This window comes from Labeo rohita, chromosome 18 (genome assembly GCF_022985175.1).
Source record: "Labeo rohita strain BAU-BD-2019 chromosome 18, IGBB_LRoh.1.0, whole genome shotgun sequence".
Classification (NCBI taxonomy): Eukaryota; Metazoa; Chordata; class Actinopteri; order Cypriniformes; family Cyprinidae; genus Labeo; species Labeo rohita.
The window spans coordinates 28,265,771-28,287,482 of record NC_066886.1 but is presented as its reverse complement, the minus strand read 5'-3'; the positions used below and the strand labels follow the sequence as shown (position 1 = coordinate 28,287,482).

Below are 21,712 nucleotides of genomic sequence, written 5' to 3'. Positions count from 1 at the left end.
TTCCAATGCAAAGCCTGCATTACACTATGACAGGTTCACAAAACAATCTGCGCTGAAATGTGCTGCACAAACCGTTAAGGTCAGGCTGAAATGATTGGGGACCTTGTTAAAAATAAACTTCAGGCTCTCTTTTCTAATGTCGGATGCTCTAGAAGGGTATGCGGTCTGGCTGGTGCAAAACGCAGCCAGGGAAAGCATGTTCTAGTGTTTAGAAATAACAGTATCTTCAGCCTTATTCCCTCACAGTATGTCTACAGTAGATCAACATTGAATTTAATATGCAAAGAATATTAAACTCTCCAAGGAGCAGTTCGCAAAATGAACATGTCAACTCAATGTAAAATAATCACCCTGCTTCATAACATTCACCCAAATATTGTGCAACTTAGCAGACACATAAAAATCAATCATTTGCACCCATATACACTCACAATTACACACATAAATTAACAATTACTGCTGCCATTCCAAGCATGAAAGAAAACCATAACTGACTATTTCAAGTGTGAGAACATGCAAAACATTAGAAATAAAATAGAAATCGTTTGTAACAACATACACTACCATTCAAAAGTTTACCATCAGTATTTTTTCTTTCTTTCTTTTATTCAGCAAGGATGTGTTAAATTGCTCAAACTGATAGTAAAGACTTACACTGGCAAAACATGTATTCATTACAGAATCCTGAAAAAAAGTATAACAAGTTCCAAAAAAAAAAAAAAAAAAAAAAAATTAAGCAGCACAACTGTTTCCAAAATGATTTGGAATGATTTCTGAAGGATCATGTGACACTGAAGACTGGGGTAATGGCTGATGAAAATTTAGGATTGTATCACAGAAATAAATTATATTTTTAAATATATTAAAATAAAATACCATTATTTTAATTTATAATAATATTTCACAATATTACAGTTTCTTCTGTATTTTTGTTCAAATAAATGCAGCCTTGATGAGCAGAAAAGTCTTCTTTAAAAAACATAAATCTTGATCCCCAACTTCTGAAGGACAGTCTATATATTATTTACATTACTGTGCATTTCCACTTTAAAGTTCCCATTGTATTTCTAAAGTAGGGGAATACATCACATGTCTGCGCTAATTACAGAAGCAATAATTACTCTCATAAATAGTGAAAAAGAATAGAGAAAAAAAACTCTTAATGAAGGTTGCTATTGCTTAACTATAAGAGGGAGGAGGGGGTTGTAAAAAAAGGGTCAAGATGAGATCATGTTTGACCACAGTAATGCAACACTCTGTTATGCCAAAGTTGCCATCACATAGACTTGTCTATGGGTGTCTGTATCAAAGTTAATCAATTTTTATCAATAATAAAACAGGGTCCAGACCTGAGCCTATATTCATTGGGAGTGTCAATTAACTGTGTGCCTGTAGAAAACTAATACTCAACTGGATCTGTCAATTTCTTTTAGGCCTCATTAGCAAACAGGGATGAATTATGTATGATCGCCTTTTAAATCAATTATAAATTAAACCCTGCAATGGAAACAGCAGGTAACAGGAATCAAAGGAACAGAAGGAGAGAGGAGAAAGTGAGAGATTTAGTTTCTGTCATGGCACAAATGGCCTCCATAGGAACTGCAATGGAAAAAAAAAAAATTCTGTTTTAATAGTTTCTTTTTAGCTACTGATTGAACTGGAATCTTCAACTCATGTGAGTGCACATCAGGGTTTCTGCAGATTTTATAAAACATCAATTTAAGACTTTTTAAAACCAAGTAAAGCACATTTAAAGACCAAACTGAAAGGAACAGAATATGCCAATATGTTCTCTGAATGTAATTGTCTAGGGAGTGGAAAATGGGCTGTAATTGCAACAAAATACAAAAAGCTTTACTAGAATACTGAAATAACCTCCTGATTACACTGCAAAAAAGTGCTGTTCTTTTGTCTTGTTTTCCAGTGCAAATGTCTAAAGTTTGTTACGATACTTTAAAAAGATAAATTAAAAAATAACAAGCCTTTTCTTCTTAGAAGATTAAAATGAAGTGGGTTCGTGATTAAAACAAGAACTAATATCGGCCAATGTGGGAGGCTCAAGGAAAAAAAAAAAAAATCAGAAAAACACATTTTCATATTTGTTTTCGCTTTTAGCATAAACCATTTAAATGTGTTGAATTTCTCAAAAACAAAAACAAAAAAACAAGGCCTTTAACTATCTTTACTTATTTATTTTAAGAAGGTCGTGATCAAACAGCTGACGGTCGCCATTGACTTCAAAAATCAATTTAAAAATCAATTGAAATCAATGGCACACAGGTTTAGAGCGACATGAGTTGTGAATAATTGATGACAGAATTTTCATTTTTTGGGGTGAACTGTCTCTTTAAGGTGAGACACTGCAGGTGAAAAGGGTAAAAACAAAACCTAATAGTTATTGCCTTACCCAGTTGATTGATTACATTGATAATTGCAAACATTTTTTTGTATGACAAGCTTTCTAAAAAGGCATTATTTAATTAAAAGTGCACTAATTTGCATACATTTCTAGTACAAAAATCTAAACACTGGATGAAGTCAGTTTAAAAATTCTTGTCTAATTTTTTTTTTAACATATTAGAGTCAAATGTTTTTACAGAGGGAATTTTGGGTATCTCATTTTTTTTGTCACTCCATAATTCAGAAAAAAACTTAGAACAGACAGAAAACAACATATTTTTTACAATTTATGTAAGACAGGACTAAAAATGTAAAGTTTGGTGTGTGTAAGTGCTATTGAAGTGAAGATTTATTGCTCAGTGTAGGAGAAAAAACTCATTTTGAGAAAACGGCCTTTAAAAATAATCTTGTAATTGAAATCTACTGACTCAAATAGATAAAGTGCTCTAAAAGAAACACTTAACAGTATCTTCGGATGTTCTCTTTCCAATAGTTTGAAAAAAACCCAAAACCTAAAATCTCCAACTTGACAGATGCATGTAAAGTGTCTCCCCTTAAGTCTGTTTAGACAAAAATGCATTTAATGCCAAAACTTTCTGCACTTTAAGCCTTGATTTGTCTAAGGGTAAATTAAGACTTTTTAAGACCTCCAGAAACCCTAAACATTTTCTTCAAATGTATTATTCATTTGTTTTGTGTAAAATATGTCTTTAAAAGAAAAAAAATTACTGTCTGCACCTTTAAGACCAGTATTTCTCTCTTCAAAATATATCAGCCGATGTCTCGTCTCATAAATTGAGAGCATCGCTGAGCGACAACAAGACCGATCCGCAGATGCCACACAGGGCCAAGCAGGAGTGAGTCTAAAAATAGCATATGAATTTCTACTGTACCCACATAGCCTTACTTCCTTGCTGGCCTCCCTCTGCGAGCCGCGCGCATGTCCCTTGTTGGCCCGATCCTAGGCTTTAGGGGCCACTATCATTTATTAAAATCAACTGGCTGTGCCAGTAGGGGAAACTCTTTACCTGGTGATCCGACAGCATGAAATTACCCAGACCGCAACTCAACATGATGGCAAAAAATAAGTCAATAAAGCAATAAGAAAGAAGCGAGAGATTTAATCTGTTGGAACCTCTTCTACATAAGCTCTTTTTCATCTCGTCTTGTTGTTTTTATTTGTGTTAGAGTTTACCATTGTGTGTTTTTATATGAAACTGCTAATACAATGCCTATTGTGTACATTTTTCATGGTTGACAGTTAGAGTTCCAGCTCTATGGCTCTCTCTTTCTTTACGTGCCAGAGCCCAACTGCAAGGGAAGCATGTAAGCGTACTGTTGCGGATTAAAATTCAAATTGCGTTTCATGAGTTTATCTCGCCGACCAGAAACAGTGAGAGAGTGAGAGAAAGTGAGGGAGGAGAGGAAGAACCAACACTGTGCACAGAAACAACAAACAGAAGAGACAAAAAGATTTGAGACAGAAACACAGAAGGTGCCTTCAGGTTTAATGTGCATCCATGTCAGAAGTTCCAAAGGTAACTCCACTTAGAGACACGTTGTCCTCCGTTCTGGGTGACTTTCAAGTGTGAAATTAAATCAGTTCTGCTGTTTGGAACTGATACCTCCCACATTTTGTACTCACTGAAACCCTGTATTTCATGGTGTGAACATAAATGTGTTTCTGTACTGTTGTTTAAACATTAGAACAGTTGAGGCAAAATGTGGGTTCAATTCTAAGCCAATGCAATATATAGAGGCTAAAGTTCAAGCCTTGAGAGCATCTCAATGCATCTCAAAGATGCTTTTTTTTTTTTGTAAATTTATCATTATTTTCAGTTCTGTCATGACAACTGTCAGAGGGACTGGCATGGTAATGTACATGACTAAGTTAAATGAGAAGTCCACTTCCAGAACAACAATTTACAGAAATGTACTTCCCTTGTCATCCAAGATGTTCATGTCTTTCTTTCTTCAGTCGTAAAGAAATTGTGTTTTTTGAGGAAACCATTACAGGATTTTTCTCCATATAATGGACTGATATGGTGTCCCGAGTTTAAATGTGGCTTCAAACAATCCCAAATGCGGTTGTAAATGATCTCAGCCGAGGAAGAAGGCTCTTATGTAGCAAAACGAACGGTTATTTTCATTAAAAAAATACAGTTTAAATATTTTTTAATCTCAATGCTCGTCTTTTCTTGCTCTCCCTGAAAGAAAGACATGAACATCTTGGATGACAAGGGGGTGAATACATTTTCTGTAAATTGTTGTTCTGGAAGTGGACTTCTCCTTTAATGTATTTGGTCTTGGCAGAACAGATCTGTTACACTGCTGCTGCTGTTGCTGTTGCTGTTGCGGCAGAGAAAGTACCAATACTTGCTACTGCCAGTACATACACAACATGCTGCTGTGAGCCTGTGAGAAATACTGTTGCTGCATGTATAACATATATGAATAACCCCCATGTAGCATACATGAATCACCTCATAGCAGATTTATACAGGTGGAGCTGGGGATGGTGGAGGGTTTCTGAAGTCAAAGACTATAGAATACCCAAGACTTGTCACTCGTATAGTTTTGAATGGGGAAAGATGCAATGCTCATTATGGCCGCGATGCCCCGCCTTCTTAATGAAAGAGCCAATCATTGATTAGTAAAGTCAGCGTGTCACTGCAGCTGCTGTTAGAAGTCCCTGTTCTGCACTGGCTGATCTAGCCTGAAAAATAAGCTTTTTTAATGCTATTGGAGCATAAGGAACAAAAAGTCAGATTTCTTGGTGATTTCAAATATGAAGTTTAATCGTAAGCTTGGTGAACAGTTTTGGATAATTTGATGTTTCCCCATTCAAAGAGAGGCATTTCAAAGATGGCTGCCACGTGAAATGACTTGCCTTAAAGGGACTTTGCTGAAACAAGTCTTCAAGTTCAATGCTTGGTGGGCTACCAAGCAAGTTTACTAATTCAGAAAATCCATACATATGGAGCTGGTTGTGATGCAAACATCAAAACATACACTGCCCTCCTAAAGTTTGGAAACACCCTAGAAAAGTGGGGTTTTGGACAATATTGGCACAAATTCTTTTTCATTTGTGATAATTTTGCACTGATAAGGGACAACACAAACTATGAAAACATATTTTATTACATAAACAGTTTATACATAGAAAAAACGTTTTTTATACAGTTTATACACAGAAAATTTTTTTCGATTCATCAAAATATCCACCATTAGCAGCTATTACAGCTCTACATAATCTGGGCCTAAATACATTGTATTCTAAACTTAATTGACAATCAATTGTTGAAGCTATTAAGGTGTGCTGATCCAAAAATCTTTTAAAAACCTGGGCCAAGTTTAAACCAGTAACCAGGCATCACAGCTGGCAAAGGGACTTTGACATGTATATATTGCCATTATTATGTAATCAAAATGAAAATTATTATTGCTGGTCTTCTATGATAATGTCAAGTTACTTTAATGTATTTGCACCAAAAAATGATAAGGATTTATGCTGATATGTCCAAAACCACACTTTGCCAGGGGTGTTTCCAAACTTTTGGAGGGCAGTGTATTAGTTTACAAATTATGCACTATGATAAAAGTGTTTTGAGGTCATAACATATATAGTTCAGGGAACCGCATAAAAATAAGTTTTTATTAATCGATAATCTGTCCCTGTAAGTATAATGTGTTTAACTGTAACTAATGTTCATTTTAGATGGAAACTGGGGTGAATTGTAATTATAGGTACTTTCTTGGACTTTTGACAAAGTGTAGGTAACAGCACAATTTTTACAATGAGCTAACATTACAATAATAGTATTACATTTTGGCAAGAATTTTAGAAGTGATGCCTTACATACAATAACTGAAAGCAACATTTTGGCAGTTGATTAACATTTTTCGCTTGGCCCTATGGCCGTAACTTCATTGAAAAAGTAAAGTTGGCAGAATAAGTTTTTAAATGTAAGTATTTTTTTTTCTTTTGCTTAATGGTACTGATTCTCTCCAGACTCTATCTGTTGACCAGGAATCAGGCCAGCAGACCACTCAAAGTATTAATCGACGACCAGCGCCAACACAACTGACCTCTACAGGGTTTGCCAGACATCAGACCACCTCCCGCCAAAGCTCTTGTTGGGGCATCATGAGCAAGAGTTGATGTTTCTTTGTGTTTGCTTGTATGTGTGTGCGTTTGTATGCGTGGGAGTGTTCGCAAAACCTAAACCCCAGCTAATATCATTACCAGTCATGCTGCTCCAATATAACCCCACTATGGAGACATAAAGGACCTCAATCAATTCAGGTCTAGACACTACTGACCAATCAATAAACACATAACATCACAAATAAAATGGAAAACACAAAGAATAGCTTCAAGCCTACATGGTGAGGGGAAAAAAACAAAGGAGGAAGAATGAGGAAAAGACAGAGGAGGTCTTGCAGGCTCCATTTGTTTGTTGTAATCAGGTCTGATGAGCTCAGATACACATCTGCTGGAGTCTCAAACATGGCAGGATCATATAGAGCAAAATAACTGCATACCATAATCAAATATGCACTTATGTTGTGTACAAACAACAGGAGTGCTGCAGGATGGTATGCCAAACTGCAATAAAAATAAAAGGAAAAAAAACACTATAGAAAAATATAGGAACTGAAAACACTACAACACAACAAAATAGTCAATATACAGTGGGCTATATAGGGGCTAGGAAGCAATTTTGGACACCTGTGGACTCTCGACACAGACTCTCAAACTTTAGCTCAAGTACAACAGAGTGCAGCCTAATTATGATCACTCAGTGGGGTTTTATTTGCCACATTATGCAGATTCACTTCCTGACCCCCTCCACGCATGAACATGTGACTGAGGTAACGCAGCGGACAGAAGCCTGATTACACACATGGAGAAAGTCCTCCAACCACTCATATCCATAAGTACACACTAATGAGAGCATCTCTTCATTACCTTTCTGACCCCAATCAGAGTGAAGATCCCCCCAACCCTCATTAATTATCTACACACACACACACACACACACACACACACCTCCATGTGTCCTTCCCATTCATTTAGAAACTCTTCAAACCTTCACTGTGTTAAAGAAACAGTTGATCTTTCATTTACATTATCAACATTTACAACTCCAATGTTGTTCTAAAATTGTGTTTTTATACCAATAACTAAAAAAAACAACAACAAAAAAACCCCTTAATTCTTCCAAACTTAGAATGTGTAATAAACAAACATTCTACTTTTTTTGTGCCACTGAACATAGAAAATCATTCAAGTTTGCAACAACATATATGATTTCATCATTCCGCAACATACAAACACTTCCGAGTGATGCAAAACAACAGATATTACTTCATATATATGGAATTTAGAGAGAGAACACATGACATTTGTCTTATGCTTGATTGCAGGAACAATTCTTACTTACGAAACGTCCTGCCACCCACTCACCCTACTACACAACAACATATAAACTATTTATTCGTAGCCATCTCTCAAACTGGAGCCTGCAGTTATATACACACACATACACAAATGCATTGGCATATACGATGAAATACAACTTGTTCTTTTACTCCTGCATACTCAGCACCCAGTCGGCCACTACAGATTTTACGATCCCCCACCCGCCGCTGTCTATGGCGTATCTCTGCGGCACACAGAACTGCTGGCCTTTCCGTTCTCATATCTTTCTCTCTCTGCACCCACTCAGCTATTACACTTCTACCATGATGGGTGGCAGCAGTTTAATGCATTTATGTCTAGGGGGAGAAAAACCCCAGCTTGGGCTGCCCCCTAAAGATATGGAGGGGAACAACATAGCAGATAGCTAATGGCTACTGTAATATGTGACTGAACAGGAAATCAACGAGGGTATGTACTGGGGCTTTTCAAGCATAATTTCTCTTCCTTGTTTGTTAGCAAAACGGTTCCCAGAAATAAATATATGATTTATATTATATTTAAAGTGCCCCTATTATGGATTTTTGAAAATTACCTTTCATGCAGTAACACAGCTCTAAGTAAATGAAAACATCCTGCAAAGTTTTAAATCTAACAGGGCTCTGTGTATAAAATTATTGTCCTTCAAAAGAAAGAGTTGATTCGAGTCATGAAAATGAATTGTTTTTAAAATAAATCTTAAGCTGTTTCATTGATGTCAACTGTTTACAAGGTGAACATGCAAGGAGGGTCAAACATCCTTTGCTAGAAAAAAGTTAAAACATCAACATAGGACGATTTTGAAGTTGGAGGAGAAAATGAGATGGGAGTTTTTCGACATATCCTAACTCTATTGAACTGGAGAGCACACTACACATGCACATTACGGAGCCAGACAAGATGAGCATTTGTGGTTAAAAAGTGTATAAATATTAATTTTTTGAAGAAAATGAATCTAGATAAGACCCCTTTTCCTCAGCTGGGATTGTTTAGAACCCTTTGAAGCTGCACTGAAACTGCATTTTTAATCTTTTTTAATCATTGAGCACCACTGAAGTCCACTATTTGGAGAAAAATCCTAGAAAGTTTTCCTCAAAAACCTTAAATTCTTTGCGACCAAAGAAAGAAAGACATGAACATCTTGGATGAGATGGGGGTGAATAAATTATCAGTAAAATTGTATTATGAATATGGAGTAATCCTTTAAAAACTGTTGCTCTCATGTACTCTGTAGCATGCAAAATATGTATTTAGTTGTGTGTGTTGTGTTCACCTGCGCAGCTTGTAGGTCTCTGGGTAACCGACTAACAGCTTTATCTGTTCACTCGCACGTGTCTAGAAATGTGTTGTTGAACAGTGAATGTTTGTCGTTGTCATTACTTGGAGTTCTGATAAAGAATAGAGCAAGACTTTGGTGTACAAACTGCAGTGCTTTATCATTATGTTTCTGCGTTGGGCTAACGCATATACTATGGCTGTTTGGGTGTTTACCACCGAGCTGTGGGGTAGAGTAATGGTGATGGGCGCTTCTGAAATGCGCTGCACGCAGTAGATCATTCACAACAGACTGGGTCATTGGACCAGTCACCACAGATTGGACAAATGATTCTTTAAGAGAATCGTTTGTGAGTCAGCCTGTTGCTGGGGATTCCGAAAACCAAAATATGAACCTTTCAAAATCCATAATAGAGGCACTTTAAATATAATTACATATTAAATAATATAGTTATCAAATGTATATACACACATATGTGTATTTTGAATGTGATTAATCATGATTAATCAATTTTACAGTCCTATATACAGCCATGGCCAAAAATATCGACACCCTTGCAACTCTGTCAGAAAATGCAACACTTCTCCCAGAAAATTGTTCCAATTGCAAATGTTTTGGTATTCACATGCTTATTGTTTGTGTTTGTGTTGCACTGCAACAATACAAAAAAACAGAGAAGAAAAGTCAAACTTGATAAAATTTCACACAGATTTAAAAAATGGACTGGACAAACTTATTGTCACCTTGCCAAAATTGTAAGAAATAATTGTTTTTCAAGCATGTGATGCTTTTGTAATTTGTATTTAGACACACCTGTGGCAAGTAACAGGTGTGGGCAATATAGTAATGACACTTGCCGTCATCCTTCAGAGAAAAGAACAGCAATGAGTTGAAATGGCCAGCAATGAGTCCAGATTTGAATCCCATAGAACACCTGTGGAGAGATCTCAAAACAACAGTTGGGAGAAGGCATCCTTCAAATCTGAATGACTTGGAGCAGTTTACAAAAGAAGCGTGGTCCAAAATTCCAGTGGAGAGGTGTAAGAAACTCATTCATGGTTACAGGATCGATTGATTTCAGTCATTTTTCCCAAAGAGGGTGCTACCAAATATGAGAGTGCCAATAATTTTGTCCAGTGCATTTTTTGGGTTCTGTGTGGAATTGTATCAGATTTGACTTTTCTTCTCTGTTTTTTTTTGTGTTGTTCCAATGCAAACAAAACAAAACAAAAAACAAATAAACACGCGAGTACCAAAACGTTTACAACTGCAACAATTTTCTGAGAGAGTGGTTGCATTATCTGACAGAATTGCAAGGGTGCGAATATTTTTGGCCATGACTGTATGCTACCCATCAAAAGTTTTTTCATGTTTTTGAATATCTTCTGCTCTCCAAGGATAGATTTACTTGATCAAAAATACAGTACATATGTTGCGAAATAGGTTTAGGGATGTAGAATAAGGTCATGTAGAATAAGGTATCAATATGTGCTTAATTAGTTCTAATAAATGGCTTTTATTCTAGTAATATGCATGCTAATAAGCAACTAGTTAAGAAACCGTAAAATATGTGTTAGCAAAAATCTTATGCTCACCAAGGCTGCATTTGTTTAATTAAAAAAAAAAAAAGTAAAAACAGTAATAGCATTATTACAATATTATTATTACATACATAAATATTATTACATTTAAAATAACTTTTTTTTTTTTTTTTTTTTTTTTAATTAAATCACATCGTGTGAAGTGTCATGTGAGGAACACACAAAAATTTAAGATGGAAAAAATAAAATGAAAATTTTGCCCCATGCCTAGTTTTAATACCTCATGTCCACTTATTGATTGAACAGGCAATTTTTATTCCACAGAATACAGAAAGTTGTACACGTTTGTAAACAACTGCCTTCACCCATTTCTCATTGTGTTTGGTTGCATTTTGTGTATATACACACACTCACAACCAGCAATATTAACAACAAAATGAAAGGCAAATGAACCCCAGTGCAAAAACGTATAATATAATAAAAAACACAACTGAATAAATCTAAATATAAATTCGGCAGTGGTGGATATCTAAATCATGTGAAAATTCATTGCACTTATTCATGGTTAATATCTGGAGTGTCTAAAAACCCAAACAGAACATTTTAACAGAGGATGTTTCATGGATGCTATTAAGATATAATAAGCTAATAGTTAAGAAAAGGCATAAAGTCATCAACCTGACACTTTGAGCTATTAAATGGGTATTGGGGCTTATCAAACCCCAAATACGAAAGTTAATCTACATTTTTCATGCATTTCTTAATGTAGCTTCTTACTTCAGTGGTTTTTAAAGCAGGCGTGAAGCAGACGGATCAGATGAGGGTTTTATGTGATTAAATTCGCCAATTTAAATTAGTGTGAGCTTACTCAAACATCCAAAAACCGGATAAAGTAATAAACAGCACAGAACCCAGAAACAGATAGCTGAGATTAATACAGCGCGAAAATGGCTATTTACAGCCAAAGCCTTTTAGCAGGCATTAAAATACACTAATATCAACACTAGGTGAATAAGAGCATGAACACTAGGGAGGGGGAGCACTTAAGAAGAAGATTATTCACTCGATTATAACAGTGACTCAAAGACTAATCCTCTGTAGATTCTCGCCTGGCTGCCACCTTCATTTCCCAATGGCACAAAGAGGAATATAATCCACCTTTCTTTAAGGTTTTTAAAGAGCAGGCATCATTGTGGTCTAATAAACATGGATGAAAAGATTAAGAGGCACAAAGGGAGCGATAAAATAAAAACACTCATGATGTTTAGAAGGATCATTCCAGTGTGACAGTGCACCTCAAGCACATTTTTATATATCTTAACATAATCGCCTTGAACATAAAAAGAGAACATTTATCATGAATGTACCTCTCCGTGAAGTTTCGGAGGACAGTGAGCAGGTTAGCTAGCATGTTTGCTCCTCTTCTCGTCTTTTTCGGTGCTTTGGATACAAGTTGTTTTACCTGGAAAGGAACGAAAAGAAAAAAAAACAATGTGAGGGTTTTATCTCTTTCTGGGGTCTCTAGTGGCATTTAATGGCAATATAAACTTAATATGCAATAATTCAAGCATTTGTTTTATTAGCATACTAGGGCTGCATGATAAAGTTGACTCCAATGATTTTGGCTGACAGGTTGGGTAGTTAAAGCATTGGGCAGAAAATGTATTGATTTATAAAAAAAAGCTCTGATTAGGGGAACTCTATCAACTGTAACCATTAAAGCTTGTGGAAGTCTGTTACCGATGAGGATAAGGCAAAATAAAGTGAAATATTTTCAGGATAAATAATCACAAATATTGCAGATGAATTTGCTTAATAAATTGAGAGAAGCAAAAAATCATGAAAAAATCGTAAAATACAACACATCATGCAATCCTGATGCATACTGTAACTTCATAACCTAAAGGATCAATTATGAAACAACAAGCAAATAATAAACCAACATCTGTGTTGATAAATGACTGCTCTATGATGTCTATTTATATACAGGAAAAAAAACTGCTGTTACTTTTTATATATATATATATATAAATAATGTCACACAGGTGTCCAACTGAGTCTTGAACATGTTTCACTAACATTTAAAACTTAAAAATCATCTATTTATCAAATTATTTGCTTGAAACATGTGCCATGTTTCTTTCAAATAAATGTCACTTGTTTTGATATTGTGTTATCCAACACCTCAAGCAACTTCTTTACCTAATGTTGTCCTTTGACATTCAAGTGTCTAAATAATTTTTGGGGCCACTGTGCATTGAAAAAATAATCTGGCGAAGAAACAATTTTCACTTAGAAATCACAATTAATCAATTATTTCTAAAAAAAAGATTGAAACTGTATTTTCTAGTAAAACACACTTTACAGGGCTCCAGACTGCGACTAAAACAGTCGCATTTGCGACCAAAAATATTAATTTGCGAGTGAAATTTTTGCTGAGGTCGCCACTGGCGACTATATATATTTACGTTATGACTTAAAAATTTGCAAGTAATGCCTTTTTCTTGATTGCTTTGCGATCACATTTTTTGTTATGTTCACGTATTAAACTGACACGGTGCTCATCAAGTTTTAGTGGAAAAAAGACTTTCCAACAGTCCTCATCTCAACAGCTGCGTTGACGGCACACGTGCTAAATGCAACTCCAGTTGTGCAGAATGAGAGAGATTGAAAATGACAGAGGCGTGCAAAGTGTTGTCCATTTTGTGCACAACTTGAACAGACTACAGCAGGTAAAGCTGCCAGCTGTGTGGATATTGGCAATATCGTTACCAACTCTTGTTTATAATCGATATTGGCTATTGGTATGAAGATCTTAGTCTATATGCTGTTTTGTTAATGCACAAACTTCATGTTAGCCCATCTGTAGCGCACTTGCCGTCCAGTAATCACAATAAGCTTCATGCTTTGTTACTTTTAAATAAAAAAAGTTTCAGCTTTAAAATGATGGCAAATTCATAACAAAATCAAACAATAAATACGGCACTCTTTAATGTGGCAGGTGTGATTGCTTTAGCACCTCAGTTCAAGCGGCAAGTGAACCCATTAACTTAAATCTCGCTCTTTACCTCTATAGTACGAAATGAACATGAATTAACATCAAAAGATGGAATATTTTATAAGAGAGCCTACAGTACAGCTTACTGAAATGTCTCATGTAATGTGTCAAACTGTGGAAAACTTGTAAAGGTGTACACTATGATGTTCATGTCTTTCTTTCTTTAGCTGTAAAGAAATTGTTTTTTTTGAGGAATACATTTGAGGAATTTTCTCCATATAATGGACTGATATGGTGCCCCGATTTTGAACTTCCAAAATGCAGTTTAAATGAGGCTTCAAACGATCCCAAATGCGGTTGTAAATGATCTCAGCTGAGGAAGAAGGGTCTTATCTAGAAAAACGATCAGTTATTTTCATTTAAAAAATACATGCCATATTTTCTCCCTCAACTTAAAATCATTTCAAAATCATCCTACATCGTACCATCGTACAAGTACCGACCCAGTCTTTGTAAAGTGAACAAGCAAAGAAGATCAAACACCCTTAACAAAAAAAGGTAAAACAGCGATATAGGACGATTTTGAAGTTGAGGGAGAAAATGTTTTTCAACATACCCTAACTGTCATGAGCTAGAATACACAGAGTTCAGGGAAAGTAAGACCAGACGAGCATTTGGCATTAAAAAGTATATAAATTCATTGCATTATTAAAATGAAAATAACGATCGTTTTGCTAAATAAGACCCTTCTTCCTCAGCTGGGATCGTTTATAACCGCATTTGGAATCGTTTGAAGCCGCATTTAAACTGCATTTTGAAAGTTCAAACTCGGGGCTCCATATTATATGGAGCACCATTATATGGAGAAAAATCCTGAAATGTTTTCCTCAAAAAACATAATTTCTTTACGAATGGGTGAGTACATTATTTGTAAATTGTTGTTCTGGAAATGGACTTCTCCTTTAACATGCTGTCTACATGATAAAAAAAAGCAAGAATGCAAGCTAAAGATAAAATTCTTGTTACTAATGAAGAAAAACGGCTGGATGTGTGAAAGACATATGACAGCATTTATAGGATGCTTTGGGGAGGAACCCAAACTACACTCATTGGCCAAGCGATGCTTATGGTCCATGATATTGGTACAGATTCTGTGTAATAAACAATTCTTTGTGACTGTATATTTCAAGTTGAAAAAGACGTTTAGTTCCTACTTTAAGTAAACCTTACTTCCCAGGTCATCTACAAGACAGATTAAAATGCTGATAAAGTCAGGAAAAGATGAGACAAACACATGGCAGTATGACTGAAATGTTAAAATGTAAAAAATAAAATAAAATATTATTTTAGTTTATTCTGTGGCACCTAAAAAAAAAGTTTTTTCTTATATTTTATTATATTTGATTTTTTTGTCTGTAGCCCTGCTTCATATAGCTTCAAAAAGTAATTTTTACCATGTACGGTAGGTAAAAAGATCATTTTTTCTCTACTGATTAATTTACATGTGCATTTAATAATTTAGCAGATGCTTTTATCCAAAGTGACTTACAAATGAAAACAAACAAACCAAACAAACCAACAAAATAGCAACAATATGTAAGACAAGTCTCAGTCTACCGCAGTTTACACATATTATAATAAACAAAAGGAATAAAAAATAGGTAGAATAGAAATAGAATAGAGTGAGCTAGAGGGTCAAGTTATTTTCTTATAATAAATAAAAAGAAAACAAGTTGATAAAAACAGAGAATGTTAGTGTTAGAGGGTCCAGTTGTTTTTCTTCTAAAAAATACAAATAAAAACAAGTAGATAGAATAGAAATAGAACAGATAGTGAAAGAGTAAGAGTTTCAAATGAAGATGGAATAGATGTGTTTTTAGCCATTTCTTGAAGATGGCTAAGGACTCAACCGCTCGGATTGAGTTGGGCAGCTCATTTCACCAGCAGGGAACCGTTAAGGTGAAAGTTTGAGAAAGTGATTTTGTGCCTCTTTGGGATGACACTATAATGCGCCGTTCATTTGCAGAACGCAAGCTTTTGGAGCACACATAAGTCTGAAGCAGTGAATTTAGGTAAAGGCATGCAGAGCCTGTGGCTGTTTTGCAGGCAAACTTGTCCTCAAAATTGTCCAGTATAATGGGGTCATCTCTCATAAAGCAAGTCTTGTGTTGTGTATGTGTGAACTGGTGGGTTTGGATGTGAGAGAGTGTTCGTGCGTGTGAAACAGATGGCACTCTGTCTCTTCGCTTCCTGCTAAGCGCTGTGCTTTCCCTGGGCGTCATATGACAGGTGCTGCACTGCTGCTATACAGCATGGTGAGAATGGATTCATCTCAAATCCAGCAGAAAACACGCACCTTCACAAACACCCCCAGTTTATGTGTGTGTGCTAAAATTTATGAGTATTTTACCGCCACATAAACCAAGCAATTACATTCTCTCTCGCTCCCTCCCTCAACCTAAAAGCACATCACCGGTCCTGTATCACACTTTAATGCCTGTAAACCAGTTCGATGAGCATGATGGTTTAATAATAGTGCTCTCTGTTATATTGTAGCTGACTCACTACTCTTGTGCCGTGTCTCCACTCCCTAGATCCCTACATCATCAATCAGAATTTTGTAGGCATAAATTCAGGCACAAGCAACAGCCTTGATCCAATAAACACTGGGTCACTGACGACTCAATTTTCAGACACAATTATGAGGTCATACATCATCAGGTCATAAAAGTTACTGGTATATCAAAACAGCTGTATAACATTTAAAATACACTGGCATTGTGCAATGTGCACATGTCAGGCAAACTAAACAAATACAGTCAAAATAAAATTTACCAAATAATTCAGTCTATTAATAAATATTAAAATGTGAATATTTTAAAACAGCATTTAACAACTCAAATTAGTATAATCTATTTGCAGGACTGTTTTATAAGTATCTGAAAAAAATATTGTAAATATTGTTAATACAAATATTTTAAATTATACAAATTTACACCTGCTAATCATGCTAGCAACATGCTAGCAACATGCTAATCATGCTAACAACCTGCTAATCATGCTAACAACCTGCTAATCATGGTAGAAACATACTAACAACTTGATAATCATGATAGAGACATAATAGCAACATGCTTACAACTTTGTTATCATGGTAGAAATATGCTAGCAACCTGCTTATCATGGTAGAAACATGTTAACAACTTGCTAATCATGCTAGAAACATGGTAGCAACTTGCTAATTATGCTAGCATAACTAAAAACATGCTAGTAACTATCTGAGACTATCTATCTATCTGCCTTCAAAACATTCAAATTTTAACCTTTTTAAACTATTTTGAACTTCAAACTATTTTAGACTGAAAACCATCAAACTTGAAAGGTTTTTTTTCTTAACTTTTTAAACTTTTAAAACTTTCAAAACTTTTTAAAACTTTCTGGTGCGGCTTTCTCAAGCCAACCTAAAGTTTGTCTTGACAAACCTTTTTATCCAGTTTAAATTATTATTATTATTATTTTTTTTTTTTAAAGACAGAAAATATCAGCACCCTTGCAATTCTGTCAGAAAATGCAACACTTCTGTCAGAAAATTGTTCCAATTGCAAATGTTTTGGTATTCACATGGTTATTGTTTTTGTTTGCACTGCAACAACACAAAAAAAACTGAAGCAAAGTCAAACTTGATAAAATTTCACACAGAACTCAAAAATGGACTGGACAAATGATTGGCACCTTGTCAAAATTGCAATAAATATTTTTTTAAGCACGTGCTGCTCCTGTAATTTATATTTAGACACACCTGTGGCAAGTAACAGGTGTGGGCAATATAGTAATCACACTTGCAACCAGTTAAAATGGAGAAAAGTTGACTCAACCTTTGTGTTGTGTGTCATACTGAGCATGGAGAATTTGAATTTGAGATAAAAAAAAAATTTGTGGAAAAACATGGACAATCTCAAAGCTACAAGCTACAAGTCCATGTACAGAGACAAAACCACAATCCTTCTGGGAGGACATACTGTGGACAGATGAGACAAAAGTAGAGCTTTTTGGTAAAAGACATTATGGCACTGTTTACAGAAAAAGAAATAAGGCCTTCAAAGAAAAGATCACAGTCCCTACAGTCAAACATGGTGGAGGTTCAAAGATGTTTTGGGGTTGTTTTGCTGCTTCTGGCTCTGGATGTCTTGACTGTGTGAACGGTATCATGCAATCTGATGATTATCAAAGAATTTTGGGGCGCAACGTAGTGGCCAGTGTCAGAAAGCTGCGTCTCCACCAGAGGTCATGGGTCTTCCATCAGGACAATTACCCAAAACACACTTCAAAAAGTACTCAGAAATGGTTACAAAGAAAGCACTGGAGAGTTCTGAAATGGCCAGCAATGAGTCCAGATCTGAATCCCATGAACACCTGTGGAGAGATCTCAAAACAGCAGGTGGGAGAAGGCCTTCAAATCTGAATGACCTGGAGCAGTTTGCAAAAGACGAGTGGTCCAAAATTCCAGTAGAGAGGTGTAAGAAACTCATTCATGGTTACAGGAAGTGACTGATTAATTTTGTCCAGTGCATTTTTTTCTGTGTGGAATTGTGTCAGATTATATTTTTCTTCTGTTTTTTTGTGTTGTTCCAATGCAAACAAATACTAAATATAAGAGTTATTGTACTTACTCTTAATTAATTAATAATAATATTATTAATAATAATAAAATGTTAATAAATAATAAATAAAAATAATTAAACTTGCAGGATTTATAAGGATTTATAATACTTTATAAGTATAACTATATAAAAATACCAATTATTGTAATATTATTGATGAATTCAGATATATTTAAAATTAAACACTTCTTTTAAAGACCTTGTCATTTACACTCACAACTATCTTATGATTATTCTTGCAGTGTTGTTTTATAATAAATATAAATGCATAAATATAAAAATTATTGTAATTATTATATAAAATATATTTTAAATTATATAAAGGTCTTTTACAAACAGAAAATAAGGCTTCATTTATTTAAATTCATGAACTAATGATTTAAAAAGTATATACTATTTTGGGAAAAATAAATATTATAGTGATCATCTGACTCTCACTGGCTATGGTGCATACTAGGTAGTGAACATCTCAGTGCACAGTGATGATTCTGATAATGAGACAGGTATATCTGTCTTCTTGGAAAGTGAACTTACTACTGAGATAATTGAAACATACCCTTATCTTCAGACTGTATCATCCTGCAAAGCACTCTGGGTTATTACAGAATGGTTCAGGCAGTATGTGACAGACAGATCTAGCACAGTTTTGATTTAATGTGTTGTTCGCCACTGAACACCTGAGTCACTTTTCCGACAATAGCAACGGTGTTTATATGAGAGGAAGACAAAAAGAAAGCATGATGGACAGAACTGGAGAGCAATAATATTCATCATTCATTAAAGTCCAGTCTACAGACACAGTGTGTAATCCATTAGCCTGCTACACTTCACTCGCTGGCTACTCAGCAAGTGTGTGTATGCGTGCGCTGAGTACGCTTGAAGCCCAAAGTGCCTCTATCCATCTTAAGCTGACGGAAAGACGGGTGAAATATTGATTTTACTGTTCACACTCTTGTGAAGTCCAGATAACCAACTAAATCTGCTGAATGTAGTGTAAAGCGTAACACAACTTACAGGTGAACGATGTCACACAACTAAAGATGTACAACATGCTCCGTCTTTTCACTCAGTGTAGAGTTTCTTCAGCATTAATTCAATTCAGTGCAATCATATTCTCCACAGGGGCTGTTTCAATATATGTGCTCAAACAATTTGCAATGAAATGGTAATGATGATATTTTTTTCACATTCTCTTCCTGACTGCCCAAGGCATGGAACTGAATAGCATCACGCAGCATTACCAACAGCATTTATCTCACCTCCCCAGCTCTCACAGTCATTATCTCACAGACACACACTCAAAAAGTTTTAAAGTTTAGAAACTTTAGAAATTGTAATAGAACAGTATGAACCATCGCCCTTCTTATACACACTTACATAAAGACAAACACTTACTGGAAGAGTTGATAGTGTGAATATGACTGATTATGGAGAGCAGTGGGTGTAATTATACCAGTATTGTGAGTGTAATCTTACAAAATACACAGCATTCTATCTATGCAGCTGCTAACGATGCTAAAATGTTGTGGGTAGTTGTCAAGGTGTTGCTATGTGGTTTCTAAGGATGCTAGGATTTTGTGGATGGTTGTCAAGGTATTGAAATGTTTTTTTTCTAAGGATGGTAGGATGTTGTAGGCTGTTGCGAGGGCATTGCTATACAGCTGCTAAGGACCTTGGATGTTTTAGGTGGTTGTCAGGGTGTTGCTATGCAGTATTTTAGAATGCAAGAACACTGTGGGTGGTTGCCAGGGCATTGCTCTGCATTTTCTAAAAATGCTAGGATGTTTGGGGTGGTTACCAGGATGTTGCTATGCAGTAAGGATGCAGAATGATCTGGGTGGTTGTCACGGCATTAAAATGTTTTTTCTAAGGATGGTAGGATGCTGTAGGCAGTTGTCAGAGTGTTGCCATTTAGCTGGTAAGAAGCTAGGATAGTTTGGGTGGTTGCCAAGGTGTTGCTATATAGTTTTTCAGAATGCAAGAATGCAGAATGCATCTTACATTCATAAGAATGGTAAAATGCTGTGGGTTGTTGTCAAGGTGTTGCTGTGTGGTTTCTAAGGATGTTAGTATGTTGTGGATGGTTGCCAGGGCATTGCTTTGCACTTTCTAATGATTTTAGGGTGCTCTGGGTGGTTGCCAGGGTGTTGCTATGCCAAGGATGCTGGATGATGTGGGTGGTTGTCAAGGCATTGAAATATTTTTTTCTAAGGATGGTAGGATGTTGTAGGCTGTTGCCAGAGTGTTGCCATTTAGCTAAACCATGTAGCCATTATAGTTTTTCAGAATACAAGAATGCAGTGGGTGGTTGCCAGGGCATTGCTCTGCATTTTTTAAAAATGCTAGGATGTTTGTGGTGGTTGACAGGGTTTTGCTATGCAACAGGTTGTTTGCAATCACGTGATTCTGAGGACGCGCGAAATGCAGCTGGAGGGCAGGAAGTGATTTTTCTCTATAGGAATCAATAGCAGAATCTCAAAATGACTGTGTTTTCAGTTGTTTACGGAAATCGGTCAAATCGAGAAGTTTTATTTCATATCGTGTATGAACATCTGCTGTTGCATAAGGAGGAAAAGGCAAGAAATTCTCTAAAAAAAATGGGAAAAGTGGCTTGTAAACCTGCGTCTGCGGTCAGGAGGAGAGTCAGATAATGCTTGTGTGTGCGAATGGTTAATAAAAGATTAATAATATTAAGATATGAAGACAGTGAGAATTCACTCAATGCTAAATGCCACACGTACATACAATGCAAATAAGATATTATATTTGCAGTTGATTACAACTGAACCTTGTGAGACTGCGATAAATTGAAGTGAGTCACAGCCTTTTAGTGACTATATGAAAGCGCTATTTGCTCGTTTTCTAGGCTATAATAAATTAAGAATTTGAAAAAAAGTTTCGCTTTACATGCTGCTAACAGGACCAATGGCCAAAAAACCTGTACAGCAGTAGTTTTAGGAGTGACATATATCCTGCATTCTTCGTATAAATGTGGGAATCACTTTCGAAAGAGTTTGTTTGCTATCAGGTTTAGGTGCATAGCTTATTTCCACCGCCTCGATGACAGACAACTGAGGCAGCTATTTCAGTTTAGTTGAAAAATCACTCCTCTTCGTAACATAAGGATCACATCCAACATATGTTGTGATTTTCTGTTTATACGTTTCTCCTGTACAGTACAGACATTCCTCCATCTCATCCGTTCTGCTTTTTCAGTCACTCCTGAAAGTTCGCTGAATGTGCAAGGTTTTGTGGCTACTGGTCCTGTTAGCATCACGTAAAGCGAAAATTTTATTCAAATTCCGAACTGATTATAGAAAGTGAGCAAACAGCGCTTCCATATAGTCACTAAAAAGCTGTCACTCACTTCAATGT

At 35.8% G+C, this 21,712-nt stretch overlaps 1 protein-coding gene across 2 annotated transcripts in view; it reads right to left on the bottom strand.

Moving 5' to 3' along the window:
* The window catches only part of sphkap (SPHK1 interactor, AKAP domain containing), a 166,083-nt gene that overhangs the window by 78,941 nt on the left and 65,430 nt on the right, over positions 1 to 21,712 (bottom strand). For both annotated transcript variants that reach the window (XM_051134669.1, XM_051134671.1), the window contains exon 3: positions 12,046 to 12,140. In XM_051134669.1, the coding sequence (XP_050990626.1) occupies positions 12,046 to 12,089 (44 nt within the window). In that variant the 5' untranslated portion in view covers positions 12,090 to 12,140. The remainder of the gene's footprint in view (positions 1 to 12,045; positions 12,141 to 21,712) is intronic.